We start from the raw sequence: 19,856 nt of genomic DNA on the forward strand, positions 1-19,856 counted from the left end.
CCCCTTTTGACATGATGGTACTTCATAAAGACATGAATGTATAGCTCAGCATTATTTATGTTTGTTCGCTCAATACACTCCGACTTCAGAAACAACACATTTGACAATCTGGAGTGCCAACCAGATTCTGATTGGCTGATCAGGTGTGGGTAGAGCCGGAAAGATGGAAAACACTCACAAGAGGTATTGGTCACATTTTGAGACTTTTGCCCCGGTGTGTCCTACCTGATCAGTACTCGTCAATAGCAGGGTATGGAGAGACTTCAACCCTCTTTGGGGAGTTGAGAGTGTGTTGTGGCCAAACATGAATGAACCTATACAGTGATAATTGAACTGGTTTAGTAGTAATGTAAACCAACACCTTTCTCTTGCTCTGCTTTGGCAGCTTGCGAGAAGGCCGACCTGGTCTTCCTTCTCGATCGGTCTGGCAGTATCAAACAACCCGAATACACAATCATGAAAAACTTCACGGCAGACGTGGTGAGCAGCTTCAACGTCAGTGAAGAATTTGTGCGTGTTGGACTTGCACAGTTCAGCGAAAATCCTCGGGATGAGTTTTACCTCAACAGATTTTTCAAGATGGAGGATTGTGTCTCACACATCAAAGGCATGCAATACGAAGGTGGAAACACCAACATCGGAAAGGCCTTGGAACACATTAAGGATTACTTTGATGAGTCGCGGGGCAGCCGCAGTGAGAACCCCAAGAACCTGGTGTTGATCTCAGATGGTGATTCTCAAGATGACGTGAGGGTGGCAGCTCGCAGTCTCAAGAAGCTGGGGATCAATGTGTTTGCCGTTGCCGTCGGAAACGTTCACCTGCTGCAGCTCCTGCAGATCACCGGCACCCCAGAGAAGCTGTTTACTGTGCATGACTTCAAAGACTTGCCAAATATCAAGAAGGATTTGGTGGACACCATTTGCCAAAAAGATGAGCCTCCGGTTCTGCCCCCAACACCCGCCCCACCCCCCACCCCCACCAGGTGGTGAGTTGAAAAGTGTGGCTTTGCCTCTGTTCCCCTTCTTTCCCATCATATTCCTCTGTGTCTCTGGCTGCCCAAGGTAAAGATGTGTTTCCCTTTGCTTCAGACTGCAGCATTGACATCGCCATGGGATTCGATATTTCTCAGAAAGACAGGGTTCCAGGTGAAATGCTGATCAGCGGCCACGACAAGCTCCGGGCCTTCCTGCCAGACATCGTCCGTTATGTTTCTTCGGTACAAGGTCTGTGCTGCGTCGGTCCAGAACCTGTCAAGACCAACATGGCCTTTCAAGTGCTAGGTAGAGAGGGACAGAGCTTGTACGACACAAACTTCGAGGCCTACAACAGTGACACAGTGGATAAAGTCATGAGACTGCAGATATCAGAACCTACCTACTTCAACACCGCCCTGCTGAAGTCCTTCAAGGAGAGGTTCAAGGTCAAGTCCAAAGCTAGAGTGAAGGTGAGAGTGACACAGCTGGCTGGTTGTGTTTCCATTGGTCATCATGAAATGTATCTTATGGTGGCAAAGGCTTGTTATTCCGTAGCCACGGTGCACGTTCTGCATGCTAACATGCTGATGTTTAGCATGTTTACCAAATTCACAATTAGCATGCCATAATTACCAGGAGATACAAAATACAGCTGAGGCTGGTGGGAGTTTCTTGAGTTAGCAGGACGTAGTGTTGACCAGACGTTGTCCCTAAATGAAAATTCAGTAGTAGCACCGAAAGTTAGCTTTCATCCTCAGGGGAGCGTGAATGTCTATGGAAACTTGGATGTCTATCCATCACTGCTTCTTTCTGGACCAACAAACATGAAATCACCAGGCCAAATGTTTTTACACGAATGAGGACAGAAGGCAAGATGTTTACTGCTAATGTGATCATCACTGACATGATGCAGAGCTCTTACCAAGTACTGTCACATTAAAAACAAATCTACATACATGTGACCCACCAGGTGCTGGTGATCTTCTCTGACGGACTCGATGAGGACGTGATGAAACTGGAGCAGGAATCTGAGCTGCTTCGACAGTCTGGTAAAACCTGCTCTGATATTTGGATGAATTGATCCTCATCTCTATTCACTGGTTTGAGTCATCCCAAAACTCTGCAAACACTTTTTCTCAGCTTCTGTTTTTTGGTCTTCTCCTCCATCTTCGCTCTGCTCTAGTTGAGGACTTCATTCATCTCTTCAGTGCCTCTTCCTCTGCTTCTTATAGTCTTTCTTTCTCCATGGTTTTGCCCCCCCTTCCTTCCCCTGTCACCTCTACTCGCGTGTCATCTTTGTAATTGATTTACTTGACTGTATTTCTACGCTATTAGATGAAGTAGGAATGTTCCCGCCACGTTTTTTACTCCTGATCCCAATCCGAGTCTTTTAGGGAAGTCGGTAAAGCTGCGATCTGTAGTCTTGTTTCTTGGGTGCAGGCGTCCACGCTCTGCTGACGGTGGCCCTGGATGGGGCCCGAGACCCGGCCCAGCTGCAGATGGTGGAGTTTGGACGAGGGTTCGGATACAAGCTTCCTCTCAGCATCGGCATGCCGAGCGTCGGCAGCACCGTCCTCCAACAGATTGTGAGTCGTTACCTCAGGTTGAACAGCTTCAGACCCTCCGTCTGCCTCAAAGAGCTAGTTTTGTCCAGAAACTCTCTCTTTGAAGACATTCACCGTGTAGAACTCAGTTGTTCTCCCAAAAGGCAATGGAAGCAAATTGTGAATAATGAAAATAAAAGAGGTTGAGGAAGTGGTTTATTTCCCACCTACGTTCTCAGCTGCACACACCAGCTCATCGCTGCTTTAGCTCTCTGCTGGATGGTCAGGTTGTGGCCTCCTCATTCTGCTGTGATTGGAGTATTTCTGTTCATGTCTCTGTCCTCTGTCTCTCTAGGACGCGGTGTCAGACAAGGAGTGCTGCAACATCATGTGCAAATGTTCGGGCCTTGAAGGCGTCCGTGGCTATCGGGGCCCCCCGGGGTCAAAGGTGACTGGAAGACACGCCTCTTTAACCCTTAAACATGATGTCTGACACCCTCAACAGGCCCGGTTCCTCTTTCTGTCTTGTAAAGATTAGTTTCTTTTAGGGCGGTTGGCCCTTTGACATCTGAGAGTTTCTGGTCTTGTGTTTTATGAACAGGGTCCGTCTGGACAGAAGGGTCAGCCGGGCTTCCCTGGAGAGGAGGGCGTCTCTGTAAGTGCTCCTCATTCAGTTTATGTTGAAACATCAGAGCTCAATGTGCTGTTGAGATGCTGAGGACCTGACAGACCGGTGTGACTGTGTGCTACCTTCATGTGCTGCCAACTTTTGAATGTTTTGGTTCCTGAAGACATGAACACATCCCAAATGAAACAGTGTTAGCGGAGCTGGTCCCTTCTGGACTCTGCTGGTTCACTGCTGGCTCTGTTTGGTTGTTGCAGGGGGAGCGAGGGCTTCCTGGACTCATTGGACCTCAGGGCTTGGAGGGCTGTCCTGGACCCAGAGGACAGAAGGTTCTTACATTCACATCTGAATCATCATCATAATGACAGAATGTAAAAGAGCATGTTGTCAGATGGTGCTTTGTGTCTGCAGGGCTCCTGGGGAGTCTCCGGTAACAGGGTGAGTACTCAGAGCTGCTGGAATGTAAAGGTGTTTGGACAAACACTAAAGTCTACCCAGGTTAGTTTGATCTCATTTACCGAGCCGGACGGCAGTGAGATGATGATTCTCTTCCAACAGGGCGAGGACGGTGAAGACGGACTGGACGGAGTCAACGGAGAGCAGGTACCAGCGTCAGCATCCAGACTAAAGCCTCATTTCAATCAATAATATTGATATTCCAATATTCCAACCCTCAGCGTGGATTCAACACAAAGAGCAGCATGCCTCCAACAAGCACCACTGGTACCGACAGATGTGTACCAGTCAGTTAGGAGAACTCGTCAGGTCCAGATAGTCGGTACCACCATGGCGTTCTGCACTCTGACATTAGGATTTTAATATGAATTTGGAATATAATCTCTTCTGATGAAATGTCACTGACAGATGTAATGAGCTGTTAGCTGGCTAGCTAATTGTTCATGCTAACCCGTGTGTTTGTGTAACGAGGGTCAACTTAAAGGAGCAGTGTGTACGATTTAGTGCCATCTAGTGGTGAGGCTGCAGGTGGAACCACGGTGTCTTCAGGAAACCTTACAACTAGTCTCTCTGTGGAGGAGGGTGGACCCAACGATGTGGGATGAGGAAGGAACAGTGAATCTCTAGTAATGTCCTGTAGTCAGGGTCCTGATCTGGTTCTGGTTCTGAGTCTGCAGGGACTGACGGGACCAGACGGAGCTCGAGGAGAGAGAGGAGAACCTGGAGACCCAGTAAGACTTTGAATTCTTGATGTCCTGCATGGAGCTACTCCGCTTTAGTGTGTTTGTGTTGTGGAGGGCAAGTCTTATTAAACATGAATAATATTAATATTTATCAAACGTCTAATTCAAACCAAGTATGACGAAGAGCAAAGAATGAATTATTATATTCCTGAGAATGTAGTGAAATAAAGGATATTTACCACTGGCAGTATCATTACCCGTAGTGAATATTATGATCGCTGTGACTTCTTTCTGCGTTTATGTTTCTGCAGATAGGATTATTTATATGTCTATGTTTTATATATATTTATTGAGTGACCTGCTGTAACTCAGAGGAAAACCCTTTAGTCCATCCACACTGATCAGCTGGGAGGCGTTGACCTCTGACCCCGGCCGGTTGATTGACAGGTTGACCTGTCGTCCTCAGGGTATCTCAGGAATCAGAGGGGAGGAGGGGCTTAAAGGACAGCGAGGACTCAGAGGAGATCCGGTGAGTCCAACATTTGATTTGATGATTATTATTCTTTTATTTCTGACCAGATCAGACATCGTTTCTCATTTGAAGAAGAAGTTCATCTGAACATGTGTGCATTCATCCTGACCAATCAGAGGAGTCCTGATCCCTCACTGGCTTCCCCCACAACCCTTATTCATAGAGAGAGAACTTTAGGGTGATTTGTTTGTCATTTAAAACTATATATTAACCATGGAAATTGTTTGCCCTTAAGACAATTGTCTCCCGTTTTCAGCTGCACTAAGAAGTCTTTATTTGTCATATGCACAATATTATTAGCAGTTTTATATATATATATATATATATATATATATATATATATATATATATATATATATATATATATATATGTAAACATATAAACAGTAGTATAAACAAGTAGCAGCAGTAATATCAACAATAGTAGCAGTAGTATAAAGAGTAGTATATACAGTAGTATAAACAGTAGTATATACAGTTATAGCAGTAGTATAAAGAGTAGTATAAAGAGTAGTATAAAGAGTTATAGCAGTATTATAAACAGTATTATAAACAGTATTATAAACAGTAGTATAAACAGTAGTATATACAGTAGTATATACAGTAGTATATACAGTAGTATAAACAGTAGTATATACAGTAGTATAAACAGTTATAGCAGGAGTCTAAATGGTAATATCAGTTGTATTAACAGTGGTACAAACCGTTGTATTAGTAGTATAAAGAGTATTTTAAACTGCAGTAGTGATAACACGCCCCTCGCCTCCCCAATGTGCAGTTAGCCAATCCCAGCTATCTGGGTTGTAGCTGCTGCTGTAGTTGGCCAATCACACATCGCATTCAATTAAAGAACGTTTGCAGATTGATTGTCTTCAAGCTAATCTAGACACTAGGTCATTATTTTCTGGTCCGGGCACAAAAAAGATTGTTTGCAGGTTTCTTGGACCGGATAAGTTTGGTTTCACTTGGTACTGGTTTATTTGGGTATCATAGGTACCGATAGCAGCCCTAAGACCAACCACAGGCCACAACACAGTGGTCCAGCAGTAAAGCTGTTCTCCGTACTACGTACTGCATACTCCAAGTACTGCTGGAGTTACTTCCTCAGACAGTTTCCTCCCTCCCTGCTCCCTAGAAGGAGGTGAAGTTGTGCCAGGATTCTCAAAGGCCAGGTCAGCATGTATGTGGGAGTTCTGAGAACGAGGGAGAGTCCTCCCTGTTGGCTCAGTGTTTACAGTTACAAACACAATAAAACTGTGATGGCCTTCTAAACCCCCACATCTGACATGTCAGATCCCTTAGAGTCCTGCACATCTCAGCCAAAGTCTTCTGTACATTCTGGAGAAAATTAGCAAGAAGACAAAAACACGACCTCCCTATAAATCTGCTTGTGACAGAACATGAGATCTGATCCCAGCCCTGTCTGCTGTTGGAAAGAGCTGCAGCCATTCCCAGCTGGAGGCTCCTCTAGGTGGACTTAGACTGAGGACCCTTGTGTTTTGTCCCACAGGGTGAACCAGGTGCTGATAACACCAGTCCAGGAGCCAAAGGGGACCCTGGGAACCCAGGTTTACAGGTAGGAACCATCAAACACTGGATCTGTGTTGAGACTAATGCTGTTAGGTCAACTTCAAGTCCCACAACACCCGGCTGTCTGAAACGTCCTGCTATGATCAGGTGGCGGGGGTCAGGTACCTGATCATACAGGACACCTGAGCCAAGAGACCATAGGATGCTATGGAAAGGGTTAGGAATGGCTTAGTTAAGAATACTTTACACATCCAATCAGAGGGCTTCACACAGCTGGTAGTAGTGCCTCAAACTCAGACTGTTGGATGAATCTTCAAGCAAAGCATTCTGGATACTGTAGTATTTAGAGCCATTCTACTGTAACTGTTCTCCTCTACTAGTCCTGAAGGTCTGTTTGTATTTAAAGGGAACCTCTTCAAACACACTTAGTTAAAGTTCTTCCTCCGTCACTACAGGGTTTACCTGGAACCGACGGGGGCAGGAGAGGATGGAGACACGGGGAACCCGGTGAGATTTATGACCTCATATATATACCTTATATATATATATATATATATATATATATATATATATATATATTTTGTTGTGGTTCTCCGTCTGTACGTGAACCTCAACCTCAACGATGATGTAAAAGTGAAACGTGTATCAGGTGACGTGGTGTTCTCTGCTGTGCAGGGTGCAGACGGGAGGAGAGGATCTCTGGGGGACAAGGTAGGAGAGGAACCCAACACCACCAGACTCTGAAGCAGAACTTTATATATCTAATACACACTGACATACTGTCCGTCTTTGAAGGGGGTATCTGGAAACAAGGGGGGTCCAGGACTTCAGGGCAGCCCAGGTGCTTCTGGTCCTCAGGTAAGTGATCAGACAACAGCTGCCAACATGAAGTCGATCAACAGGTAGAGGAACCATCTCCTCAGGACCATCTCCTCAGGACCATCTCCTCAGGACCATTAAAGTGAGACGTTCAGTCCTTTAACAATCGTTACTACATGGAGGTTAACACACTACCACCTACACCATCACAGACACCAACACCAGCACCTACACCATCACAGACACCAACACCACCACCAACACCAACACCATCACAGACACCAACACCAACACCAGCACCTACACCATCACAGACACCAACACCAGCACCAACACCATCACAGACACCAACACCAGCACCAACACCATCACAGACACCAACACCAGCACCAACACCATCACAGACACCAACACCAGCACCAACACCATCACAGACACCAACACCAGCACCAACACCATCACAGACACCAACACCACCACCAACACCACCACCTACACCACCACCAACACCAACACCAACACCACCTCCTACACTATCATCTACACCATCACCAACACCATCACCATCTCCTACACCATCACCTACACCATCACCAACACAGACACCATCACCATCACCATCTCCTACACCATCACCAAAACCAACACCAACACAGACACCAACACCATCTCCTACACCATCACCAACACCATCACAAACACCACCACCCCCACCACCAGCACCATCCCCTATCTGCATACATAACATAGCTGCATACCGGATCACTCCTCCAACTCCAGGGAGGTTCAGGCTGTGTGAGAACCTTCTTGGCCGGCGGACAGACTTCCAGAGAAATTCAGTGGAGCTGTTTAGTGAAATGGAAACCATGTGTGGATCTTGAACAGGGACAAAAGTAAAACATCTACAGTCTTACAACTCTCAATCCTCACTGATTATTACCCAGATCATGTAAGGAAACATTTAGTGAGCCAAGAAAAACTTCTTATGAGAAATGCAGAATAATTAGCAGCTGTCTAGCTTTTTTTAACGTCACCTCCAGGCTCCTTCATGTTGATGTAATGACACACTTTCTGTCACACAGACAAACTAACTGTTCACATGAAAAGTTAAACTGAAGCTCCTCTTCTCTGCTTCAATAAAAACTCCTCTAACCGATAAAAAACAGCATCATCCAGACTCCAGATGTTTTATTTACATGTTCAACAGTGTGTGTAACATGAAAGGAGAATCCTTAGATCAGCTGATGTTCCATCAGTACTAACTCCAGACTAACCTTCTGGTTCTACTGGGAAGTCTGAAGAAGAGCTTTGATGAAGATAACTCCAGCTTGTTCTAGGCTGCTTTTATTGTGAAACTCTTGACACTGAAACAGGACGCTGTTCCTGTTTCAATCTAAGCTTCCAGCTGATTTCTTCTCTTCTTCTTCAGCTGTAGCTCAGAGGATCTTTGCCTCTTTGAACAGTGTTAAGTTCTCCTTCTACTGAACTAAAGAACTTCTTTCTACAAGATAAAAGCATTAAAGTCCTAAATGTGCGAGACCAAACTCACATATTTGCCAGAAAAGAAAAAAAACGTGGACATTCTCCAGCTCATTTATTGATTCATTTACAAGAAAAAGAACTTACGATACAAACAGCAGAGGGCAGAGTTGTTAAAAGACTAAAAACAGATGTTACTCTGAACACTCTGCGTTGCCATAGTTACACACTGAGCGAGCCCAGCGGTTACTGGGAAACAGAGAAGACTCATTACGTTACTGAGTCCCTGAAAAGAGTCCGATGAAATAGAAGATAGAAGCATCAACAGAATCAAAGAGGAATATAAAAGCTTCAGATATGAACCTCTGAAGAAGTCGTCCTCAACCAGTTTATGTTGTCTCTGCAGGGAAGCAGAGGGAAGAAGGGGGGTCCTGGACCAGGAGGACTCTCTGGCTTTCCTGGAACTCAGGTCAGTGCCTCACCTCATCACCTTCATCACCTACTTCCTGTCTTCATCACCTACTTCCTCTCTTCATCACCTACTTCCTCTCTTCATCACCTACTTCCTGTCTTCATCACCTACTTCCTGTCTTCTTCAACTACTTCCTGTCTTCACCACCTACTTCCTGTCTTCTTCACCTACTTCCTGTCTTCACCACCTACTTCCTGTCTTCTTCACCTACTTCCTGTCATCACCTACTTCCTCTCTTCTTCACCTTCTTCCTCTCTTCACCACCTACTTCCTCTATTCTTCACCTACTTCCTCTCTTCTTCACCTACTTCCTCTCTTCACCACCTACTTCCTCTCTTCTTCACCTACTTCCTCTCTTCTTCACCTACTTCCTCTCTTCTTCACCTACTTCCTCTCTTCACCACCTACTTCCTGTCTTCATCACCTACTTCCTGGCCGTTTCTCAATACCAAGTATGGTCAAGTATGGACTTGCAAACTTGCAAGTTCATACTTGGATAGTTCGACTCGGGAGTACAAACTCCCGAGGACGGGAGGACGCAGTACGTCAGTACGTCATTACGTCATTACGTCAGTACGTCATTACGTCATTACGTCATTACGTCATTACGTCATTTTGCAATTGGAACAGCAGCGAACTTGATGACGTCACCAACGTCACGACGTCACCAACTCAGCTCGTCGGTCCCGCCTACTCCGGTTATCTTCAGTCATATATATTGACAATAAAACGAAATATGATATAAAACACAACCCTGCCATTTTTCGTTTTCATTTAGAAAATATTAAAATATTAATATGTATATGTTTTGTGTTACATCTGCAACCACAACCACAGAGACACCGGAGCCAGCGGCACATCTGGAGAGGCCTAGCCGAGATCAGGCTGCTGTCAGCGGGATGCATGAGCACCACTGCCCGGTCTCCTCTCTGGTCCTCTCATATCTCTATATCTATATATATATATCTCCTCTCTGGTCCTCTCATCTCCGACAAACGTCGGCGCTTTTTTCAAACAGGCTCTATCTTGATAAATTGACCGCATATTTTAAGTCTTAACAACTACATTCTCGCTTAAAAAAATGTTAAAACTAAATTCCGTTACACAACAACAGCAGTATTTAGACAGTTATAACTGACAGTTGTGAGCCGTCTCCGCCACTGTCGGCTCTTGTTTGCTGGTGAAATGCATTCTGGGATACTTGGCTGTCCAAAGTCCACACAAGTCTCCTCCGATGCATCCTCGATATAATGGGCGGAGCGAGGACACATCCGGGTATCTGGACCGTACTTGGCTGGATGCGAACTTGTGTATTGGAACAGTACTTGGGCCGCACTAGATGACGTTTCACAAGTTCACGAGGACACAAGTACAGAGAAGTTCACATATTGAGAAACGGCCCCTGTCTTCTTCACCTACTTCCTGTCTTCACCACCTACTTCCTGTCTTCTTCACCTACTTCCTGTCTTCATCACCTACTTCCTGTCTTCTTCACCTACTTCCTGTCTTCACCACCTACTTCCTGTCTTCTTCACCTACTTCCTGTCTTCTTCACCTACCTACTTCCTGTCTTCTTCACCTACTTCCTGTCTTCACCCTACTTCCTGTCTTCACCACCTACTTCCTGTCTTCTTCACCTACTTCCTGTCTTCACCACCTACTTCCTGTCTTCTTCACCTACTTCCTGTCTTCTTCACCTACTTCCTGTCTTCTTCACCTACTTCCTGTCATCACCTACTTCCTCTCTTCTTCACCTACTTCCTCTCTTCTTCACCTACTTCACCTACTTCCTCTCTTCACCACCTACTTCCTCTCTTCTTCACCTACTTCCTCTCTTCTTCACCTACTTCCTCTCTTCTTCACCTACTTCCTCTCTTCACCACCTACTTCCTCTCTTCTTCACCTCCTTTCTCTCTTCACCACCTACTTCCTCTCTTCTTCACCTCCTTTCTCTCTTCTTCACCTACTTCCTCTCTTCACCACCTACTTCCTCTCTTCTTCACCTCCTTCCTGTAAAAGGATAATTATACCTAAAGGAGACAGCAGGTGACGGGACGAGAGACGTCGGCTGTAAAACTTTATTAATTGAGGCCAGCAGATTTTATTTTCTTACCACAAAACATTTTTTGTGTTTTGTTTTATTCAGCTTTTCTTTTTTTCACTTTATTTTTCTCTATTATTAGAATTCTTTTATTTTTCCTAGTTTGGCAACATGACCTCATGCTGGATCTGTTTGTGATTACAGCACTTCAGTTTAGTTCAGTGTGACCTGACTGCACACAGCCGACGCCGTTGTTCATGAGCATTACAGGTTCAGTTAGCAGCTCATACACTTCTACATGTTTAGCTTCTTTAGCTGCTCACCTATATGTGACATAACAGACTGTAAGGCACCTGATTGGTTGATTTGTAGTCAGTTTAAAGGCCTCAGCATGCTTTAAAGATAGTTATGTATAACGTGTTTACGGGTCAAAGTGTTCTGAATGTTGAATGTCAGTCCTGCTCCGACTCTGTTGGTTGTCCTGCAGGGAGGACCAGGACCAGCTGGAGACCCGGGATTAGCTGGACGTCGTGGATCTAACGGACAGAAGGTGAGGGGCATGTTTTCCATCAAACCCGTCATGTTCACATCCGTCCGGCGTGGTAGCTCTACGCTGGTCGCATCGGCCCGAGGAGCATTAAGGACGCACCCAGCCCACTTTTCTGTCCCGATACAGGAAGCAGTACCTGGGATCAGGATCTGAGTCCTGATCTGGTACCGATACAGAGTCCTGATCTGATACCGATACAGAGTCCTGATCTGATACCGATACTGAGTCCTGATCTGGTACCGATACAGAGTCCTGATCTGATACCGATACTGAGTCCTGATCTGGTACCGATACAGAGTCCTGATCTGATACCAGAGTTTAATGAATAGGAGACTGAATGTTCTGAATAATGGTATCTGATACCAGATGGGCCTGTTGTCACTAACAGACATGTCTCTGCATGAAGCTGATGACCACAACTGAGGGTCTGAACGTAGGGGGACTGGTAGATCCACCTCCTGATGTGGTCTGAGCGATCGGGTCTAGACTTGTCTACACCTGTACTTAGAGCTGTCTCCTTGTGATGGGACTGAATAATTGAATGTCTTTAGTTCTGCATGGACCTACATGTTGGACACATGAACATGTGGACCTGGTGACGGAGGATCACCTTAGTTACTGAATGATGGAGCAGATTCCATCCCCATCCATCCCATAATAGTAGTTGGGATGTTTCAGTCTGGTGGAGGACCGAGCACGCTGCTCGTGTGGAGGACATTTAAAGGTCACATTTAGTGAGTGAGTAAAGTAATGTTGTTGTTGTTGTTGTTGTTAAAGGGCCAACCAGGAGAGCCCGGTGTGAAGGGGGCTGCCGGAACACCGGGACCCAGAGGAATGCCGGTAAGGAGCTGAGCGTCACTGTGAATACTGTGAGTGTATTGTTCCATCAGTGAGTCTGACCGTCTGTCCGTGTCTCAGGGCCAGGACGGAAAAGACGGCTACGGACCTCCAGGACCCAAAGGATCCAAGGTGAACAGGACGTCCTCACAGCAGAAAACTGAAGTCTACTTTACGTCCTCTGCTGCTGTGTGAATATCAGTATATTAATATATAGTATATAGTATATTACATTACAGTCATTTAGCAGACGCTTTTATCCAAAGCGACTTCCAGGAAGTGTATTCAACATAGGTATTCAAGAGAACTACTAGTCACCAGAAGTCATAAGTCCATCTCATAAACCAGAGCAAAAGTACAGAAACAAACTAATACCAATACAATAAGTGCAACAAACTGAATACAATAAGTGCAACAAACTAATATGAATACAATAAGTGCTAAGTGGAAGGCTCGGGGTAGTATTTCTTGAAGAGGTGAGTTTTCAGCCTGCGCCGAAAGAAAGCGCCCCAGAAGAAGAGGTGATTAGAGAGCTCCAGTTAAAGGGGTTGGTTATGTATCTATGTGAGGAAGGTCACAGCCTCCTCATCGCTCCAACTTTTCCCCGTCAGCCTCTCTTGTCTCTCCGATGTTTCATCACAAAGTCGCTTCCTAACCCTCTGAGTGGAGACCTCTGTGTTTAAGTGGAATCAATATATCGTATAGCTTGTGCTCTGATACAACAAAAAGAACTAAAGTGTAAATGTAAAGTGTTTTCATTACGTCTCATCTTCTCTTTAAGGGGGATCCTGGTTTCCCTGGTTACCCTGGTCTACAGGTGAGTCCATCCACGTCTTAAGGACTGAGATCTAAATCCAACCTGCAGTCAAAACATGAAGAAGAAGAAGCCCGTTGGAGTCCAAACGGTTCAGTCCGGTTTCTTGTGTGTTCAGGGTGAGAGCGGTCAGATGGGAACCAAAGGATACCCAGGACGTAAAGGGAACCAAGGTCGAGGGTGAGCGACAACAGGCCGCCATTTTGTTTTCTTATTTTGAAAGTGTTTTTCTTCTTCTGTGACTTTTGAATTCTGGTCTGGTGGATCCAGGGGAACTCCGGCGGGCCGGGAGCCTCAGGCGGGCCTGGAGACCCGGGACATCCAGGACACAAGGTGAGAGCTTGTTTTAGGTATCACCCTCAGTACATGATGAGGTTGATGATATCAGTATGAAGTAGTAATGATACCCCCCCCCCTCCATCAGGGTCCCAGAGGTCTCCCTGGAGGCAGAGGCATGACTGTAAGTACTTCTACTTTTACTACATATATATACTTTTACTTCAGTAAGGTTTGGTATGCAGTAATCTAAGTGCTTTTACTGCAGTAGATGATCTAAGTACCGTATTTTCCGCACTATAAGGCGCACTTAAAAGCCTTTAATTTTCTCAAAAAACGACAGTGCGCCTTATAATCCGGAGCGCCTTATATATGGATTAATTCTGGTTGTGCTTACTGACCGTGAAGCGGTTTTGTGTGGTACACGGTGTGTGTGTATAAGGTTCACCATCATATTACAGTGTGTGTATAAGGTTCACCATCACATTACAGTGTGTGTGTGTGTATAAGGTTCACCATCATATTACAGTGTGTGTGTATAAGGTTCACCATCATATTACAGTGTGTGTGTATAAGGTTCACCATCATATTACAGTGTGTGTGTATAAGGTTCACCATCACATTACAGTGTGTGTGTATAAGGTTCAGTGTGTGTGTATAAGGTTCACCATCACATTACAGTGTGTGTGTGTATAAGGTTCACCATCACATTACAGTGTGTGTGTATAAGGTTCACCATCACATTACAGTGTGTGTATAAGGTTCACCATCACATACAGTGTGTGTGTATAAGGTTCACCATCACATTACAGTGTGTGTGTGTATAAGGTTCACCATCACATACAGTGTGTGTGTATAAGGTTCACCATCATATTACAGTGTGTGTGTATAAGGTTCACCATCACATTACAGTGTGTGTGTATAAGGTTCACCATCACATACAGTGTGTGTGTATAAGGTTCACCATCACATTACAGTGTGTGTGGATAAGGTTCACCATCACATACAGTGTGTGTGTATAAGGTTCACCATCACATACAGTGTGTGTGTATAAGGTTCACCATCACATTACAGTGTGTGTGTATAAGGTTCACCATCACATACAGTGTGTGTGTGTATAAGGTTCACCATCACATACAGTGTGTGTGTATAAGGTTCACCATCACATTACAGTGTGTGTGTGTGTGTGTATATAAGGTTCACCATCACATTACAGTGTGTGTGTATAAGGACCCAACATGGCTCCTGTCAAGAGACACGCTTACGACGCAGACTTCAAACTCAAGGCTATCAGTATTTTATATATTGTAGGAGTGTGGGAAACAAAAGGGCTGAGAAAGGCTTCTTGTGGACGGAGTAAATAAACGTCGGCTTTATTTCACACTCTGCATTCGCTCTGACAACACAACACGCGCTCCCCCGTCCCACATCATTAACTCATCAACCCGCTAACGGTCATGGGTAATGTAGTTTGACTGACTGACTGTTTTGTTTCGCTTAATGCGCCTTATAGTCCGGAGCGCCTTATATATGAAAAAAGATTGAAAATAGACCATTCATTGACAGTGCGCCTTATAATCCAGTGCGCCCTATAGTGCGGAAAATACGGTACTTTAACCGTGGCTGTTATTCAGTCTTTACTTCCCTCGACCTGCCAACATTAAATATTATATATTATTATATATTATATATATATTTTCACACAACATATTGTCTGTTTTGTCAGGAGTGTCAGCTGATCAGCTACATCAGAGACAACTGTGGTGAGTGTTTACATGTGTGTGTGTGTGTGTGTGTGTGTGTGTGTGTGTGTGTGTGTGTGTGTGTGTGTGTAACATGCTGTAGATCCTTTATTAGCCTTGAACACAATAAGGTTCATATTACAGACATGAAGTTTTAAAACAGAAAGTAACCAAATACTCCATAAATACTCCATAAAATCTCTTTATGTTTACTGACTTGTGTCAAAACTGCAATAATTTAAATCTCAATCTTAACAAATAATATGTGTTCTCCTCCACACAGTGTGTTACCAAGGTATGTATCCATCTTCTATCTGGTAAGTACAAGAGAGAAAGCTCCAGCAGTGACGCCTACTCTCCATTAATTCACCTTTTGACCTTTCAGTGTCACTTCTTACATTACATTACATTAGAGTCATTTAGCAGAGGCTTTTCTCCAAAGCAACTTACAGTCAGTAGTATGTTACATATCATTCACCCATTCACACACTGATGACAGGCTACCATCAAGGTGCCACCATCAGACTCTAACTAACATTCATCATCAGTCCACACCGATGGCCTTCAGGAGCAACTTGGGGTTAAGTGTCTTGCCCAAGGACACATCGACTGCTGAAGCCGGGTATCGAACCACCGACCCTCTGATTGGAGAACTACCTTGCTCTCCACTACGCCACAGCCGCCCCTTCTTATATTTCATTTGTCATGCCTGTAGCTGATGATGTTGACTGTTAGCAGTTACATGACGCTCTCTCATCATTTTTAAAAGAGACATCTGTGTTTACGTACAGTAATGCAGAGGTCAATGATGTAAGATTGGCTCTATCATTTATATTGTTTTATTGTTTTATAGTCACCGTAAGTTTCTGCCTCTTCTGTTTAATTATGAACGATTGTTGCAACTGAAAATAAGAAGTGGTTCATCACATAAGACCATTCCATTGGTTTGTGGACTTGTCGTGGTTTTGAAGCCTCCACATTGATATTTTGCCTGTCGCCATCTTGGTTTTTGTCTGTTGCTATCTTCTTTTTTTGGAACCAGAAGTGACACGAGAGGGCAGAGCTAAGTACATGTGTGCTTATTGTACCCTTTAAAGACCAAAATGTTACAGTTAACTCTGATGAAGTGAAAGCATGAGGAAAGGGACAGAGCAGTCAATCAGTGTGTAGCCCCGCCCTAAAGCATACCCTGCTTTATGGTCTGTTTGACTCTAAATAGAGCATCATTTACTAAATGAACATCATGCTGTATTGCAGAAGACTTGAAACTAGAGATTGAGACCATAAACTCATGTTTACAATGTTTACTGAGGGAATAAATCAAGAGAGAAGTAGAGTCATTTTCTCATAGACTTCTATACAACCAGAGGAGTCGCCCCCCCTGGTGGACAGGAGAGAGAATGCAGCTTTAAGACATGGGGTTTTGGGTTGTATTTGTTACTTTCTTACACTTCTACAACATGAATCCTCCAGGTGAGTCAGAGTGCCCGGCCTACCCCACCGAGCTGGTGTTGGGTCTGGACATGTCGGAGGACGTGACCCCGGCAGCCTTTGAGAGGCAGCGCTCCGTCCTCCTGTCCCTGCTGGAGGACATCGCCGTCTCCGAGAGCAACTGTCCGACGGGCGCTCGCGTGGCCGTGGTGGGTTACAGCGCCTACACCAAGTACCTGATCCGCTTCCAGGACTACCACCGCAAGACTCAGCTGATCGAGTCCGTGAAGAACATCGCCCTGGAGAGGACGTCCAACCGGCGGCAGCTGGGGGCCGCCATGCGCTTCGTGGGTCAGAACGTCTTCAAGCGGGTCCGAGCAGGAATGCTGATGAGGAAGGTGGCGGTCTTCCTCTCCAACGGACCCTCGCCAGATGTTAGCGACATCGCCACCGCAGTGATGGAGTACCGGGCCCTCGGCATCGTCCCGGCAGTCATCTCTCTGAGGAACGCTCCTGCTGTTGGTCGAGCCATGGAGGTAGGTTAGGTTCAGAAGTTCAGAAACATCACTTCATTCTGACCTCATTCTGACCTCATTCTGACCTCATTATGACCTCATCCCGACCTCATTATGACCTCATTCTGATCTCATTCTGAATTCATCCCGACCTCATTCTGAATTCATCCCGACCTCATTCTGACCTCATTATGACCTCATTATGAACTCATCATGACCTCATTCTGACCTCAGTCTGACATCATTCTGAATTAATTCTGACCTCATTCTGACCTCATCCCGACCTCATTCTGACCTCATTCTGACCTCATTCTGACCTTATTATGACCTCATTCTGACCTCATTATGACCTCATTCTGAATTCATTCCGACCTCATTCTGACCTCATCCCGACCTCATTATGACCTCATTCTGACCTCATTCTGACCTCATCCCGACCTCATTATGACCTCATTCTGACCTCATTCCGACCTCATTCTGACTTCAAAATCCATCTTGTCAGGCTTCAAGTCATGTGTTTGTGACCATTAAGCCAGAGCACCGACCAATCAGAGTCCAGTGAGGAGCTACAGGCAGCTGGGGGCGGGGCTTAACTGTGGGTGAGATCAGACGGAGAGGAGACTGTTGGTTCTAAACAACAATGGAGTCTCCTGAAGTCTCTGAAGAGAGAACTGGAGAGGCGTTCTTCATTGAAAGAGGACCAAAAGGCCTTTTCTACATGGAAAAGATGTTTTCTCTCTTCTCCTGATGGCTTCAGTTAGAGTTTGATTGACAGATGGTTCATCCAATCACCTGCCACGTGTTTTTTTAAAGCGCCTGCCCTTTCCCCTTTCCTTTGAACAAAGCGACAGCAGTTGTCAATCTCGGTGACAGAAGGCAGAAAATATCTCAAACACCTTAATTAATTCCAACTCGCTTTTATTTTAGTCTACCTGTTCAGTTATGATTACATTTACCGTCTGGAGTCTGAAATATGTCTCTGGCATGAAGAAACTGCAGCCAGCTCAAAAAGTTATGACTATTATATAAATCATAATGTTGAAGAACATGTTCAAGACAACAGTGTACCTACTGCATGTCATCGTTTCTCCTTTTTGTCGGAATGAATTGATGAATAACCTCAGCTGCTGTCTCTCCTCAGGTCGACGACTCAGGAAGCTCCATCTTCACCGTTCTGGGGAGAGACATGGCTGCCGACCTGAAGAAGGTCAAGAGCTGTGCCGTCTGTTACGGTACGCTGAGCTTCATATAAATCATCAGCAATATTATCAGTACTGTGCTTTATTTTGAATGCTTGGCTTTTGGTAGGTTGAACTAACAAATTGAATGAAGTGTGGGATTAAATTGAGGAGAAGAGTCCGGACACTCAGAGAAAGAAAACTCATGTTGGCTGTTATTGTTTCTGTCACTACCAAGAATTCATGTTCAGGGTTGAAATGTAGAAATGGAAAGCTTTGCTTTCAGCTCCCAGGTCACAATGACAGTCAAGCTCCATCTCCCTGCTTTGGTGAGCAAAACCCCAACTTAACTGCTACTACTTAACTCCTCCACTGGTGGCAGCAACCCACCATTCTGGCGGAGAGCCACGGAGCTGTGACCTTAACGGGGTCAGTACGCGTTGAAGTGTTGGATCATCAGACGCTGTTTGAAATCTTTCCCAGGTCAGAATTAGAGGTAACTCCATATTTAAATGATGATCCCATCACGCCTCGACAGTTTCCTTTGATTGTGGTCATTCTGTACGGCTATGAACTCCGTAGGTGTAGACGTAGTTGGACTACCAAGTATTTTAAAGCCTCCCCCTTTGCTTTATCCGACCTCTGGCCCTGCTGGAGGTCCGGTTTAATGAAACCAACAGAGGATGCATTCTGTGCAGGTGAACTACTAGTTGATGACAAAAACACAGCTGGTCCGAACCCTACCGCCTGACTTACTGCTGAGAACATGGATACCTATACATCGTGGCTGAGATGGCTTTAGTACTCCATAATCCTGTAGGACTATCCACAAAGAAGACAGCCTTTCTTCTTTCTAGAAAGTACATGTTCCCTGAAGGACTCCTCCAGTATCCCTGTGAAAGTTGGGGACTTTTCTACGATGTTCTACATTGAAGACTGACTCTGCATTGATTGGCTCAAGTTTTCTTTTTGGTTCCCCAGCATACGGTTTCCTCACGCTTGGAAGTGTGATTCTTCAATAATTGGAGCACATCCTTCACAGCCCCTCTCTGAAAATGGCAAAGACCAGCCATATCTGCTGGAAATGTATTTCATGTGACACTAAAAAGTTACATCCAGAGTCACATCTTGTTTGAACTCCACTAAAGAGTTTGACAAGGCCTCCCCAAGTTCTTCTCACTCAGAGGTTATGTGTTTCTGGATCAGGGTGAGCTAGGATAAACTATGAGGAACCATAGATGTAACATATTTATTCTTTAGGAAGTACTTGAAACGTTAGATAAGAATAATATTACATTACATTACATTACAGTCATTTAGCAGACGCTTTTATCCAAAGCGACTTACAGGAAGTGTA

The 19,856-nt window shown here is 44.9% G+C and overlaps 1 protein-coding gene across 1 annotated transcript in view; it reads left to right on the top strand.

Moving 5' to 3' along the window:
* The window catches only part of LOC129109415 (collagen alpha-6(VI) chain-like), a 39,484-nt gene that overhangs the window by 16,368 nt on the left and 3,260 nt on the right, over positions 1-19,856 (top strand). Inside the window, 30 exon segments of the mRNA XM_054621482.1 lie at positions 386-956; positions 958-986; positions 1,090-1,445; positions 1,946-2,024; positions 2,416-2,561; positions 2,875-2,967; positions 3,121-3,174; positions 3,402-3,473; positions 3,556-3,582; positions 3,703-3,747; positions 4,278-4,331; positions 4,750-4,812; positions 6,326-6,391; positions 6,801-6,820; positions 6,822-6,852; positions 7,021-7,056; positions 7,141-7,203; positions 9,050-9,112; positions 11,644-11,706; positions 12,484-12,546; positions 12,625-12,675; positions 13,325-13,360; positions 13,476-13,537; position 13,581; positions 13,628-13,690; positions 13,782-13,817; positions 15,360-15,396; positions 15,659-15,670; positions 16,849-17,342; positions 18,463-18,553. Of these exon segments, the coding sequence (XP_054477457.1) occupies positions 386-956; positions 958-986; positions 1,090-1,445; positions 1,946-2,024; positions 2,416-2,561; positions 2,875-2,967; positions 3,121-3,174; positions 3,402-3,473; positions 3,556-3,582; positions 3,703-3,747; positions 4,278-4,331; positions 4,750-4,812; positions 6,326-6,391; positions 6,801-6,820; positions 6,822-6,852; positions 7,021-7,056; positions 7,141-7,203; positions 9,050-9,112; positions 11,644-11,706; positions 12,484-12,546; positions 12,625-12,675; positions 13,325-13,360; positions 13,476-13,537; position 13,581; positions 13,628-13,690; positions 13,782-13,817; positions 15,360-15,396; positions 15,659-15,670; positions 16,849-17,342; positions 18,463-18,553 (2,877 nt within the window).

The sequence above is a fragment of the Anoplopoma fimbria genome, chromosome 20, assembly GCF_027596085.1.
Source record: "Anoplopoma fimbria isolate UVic2021 breed Golden Eagle Sablefish chromosome 20, Afim_UVic_2022, whole genome shotgun sequence".
NCBI lineage: Eukaryota > Metazoa > Chordata > Actinopteri > Perciformes > Anoplopomatidae > Anoplopoma > Anoplopoma fimbria.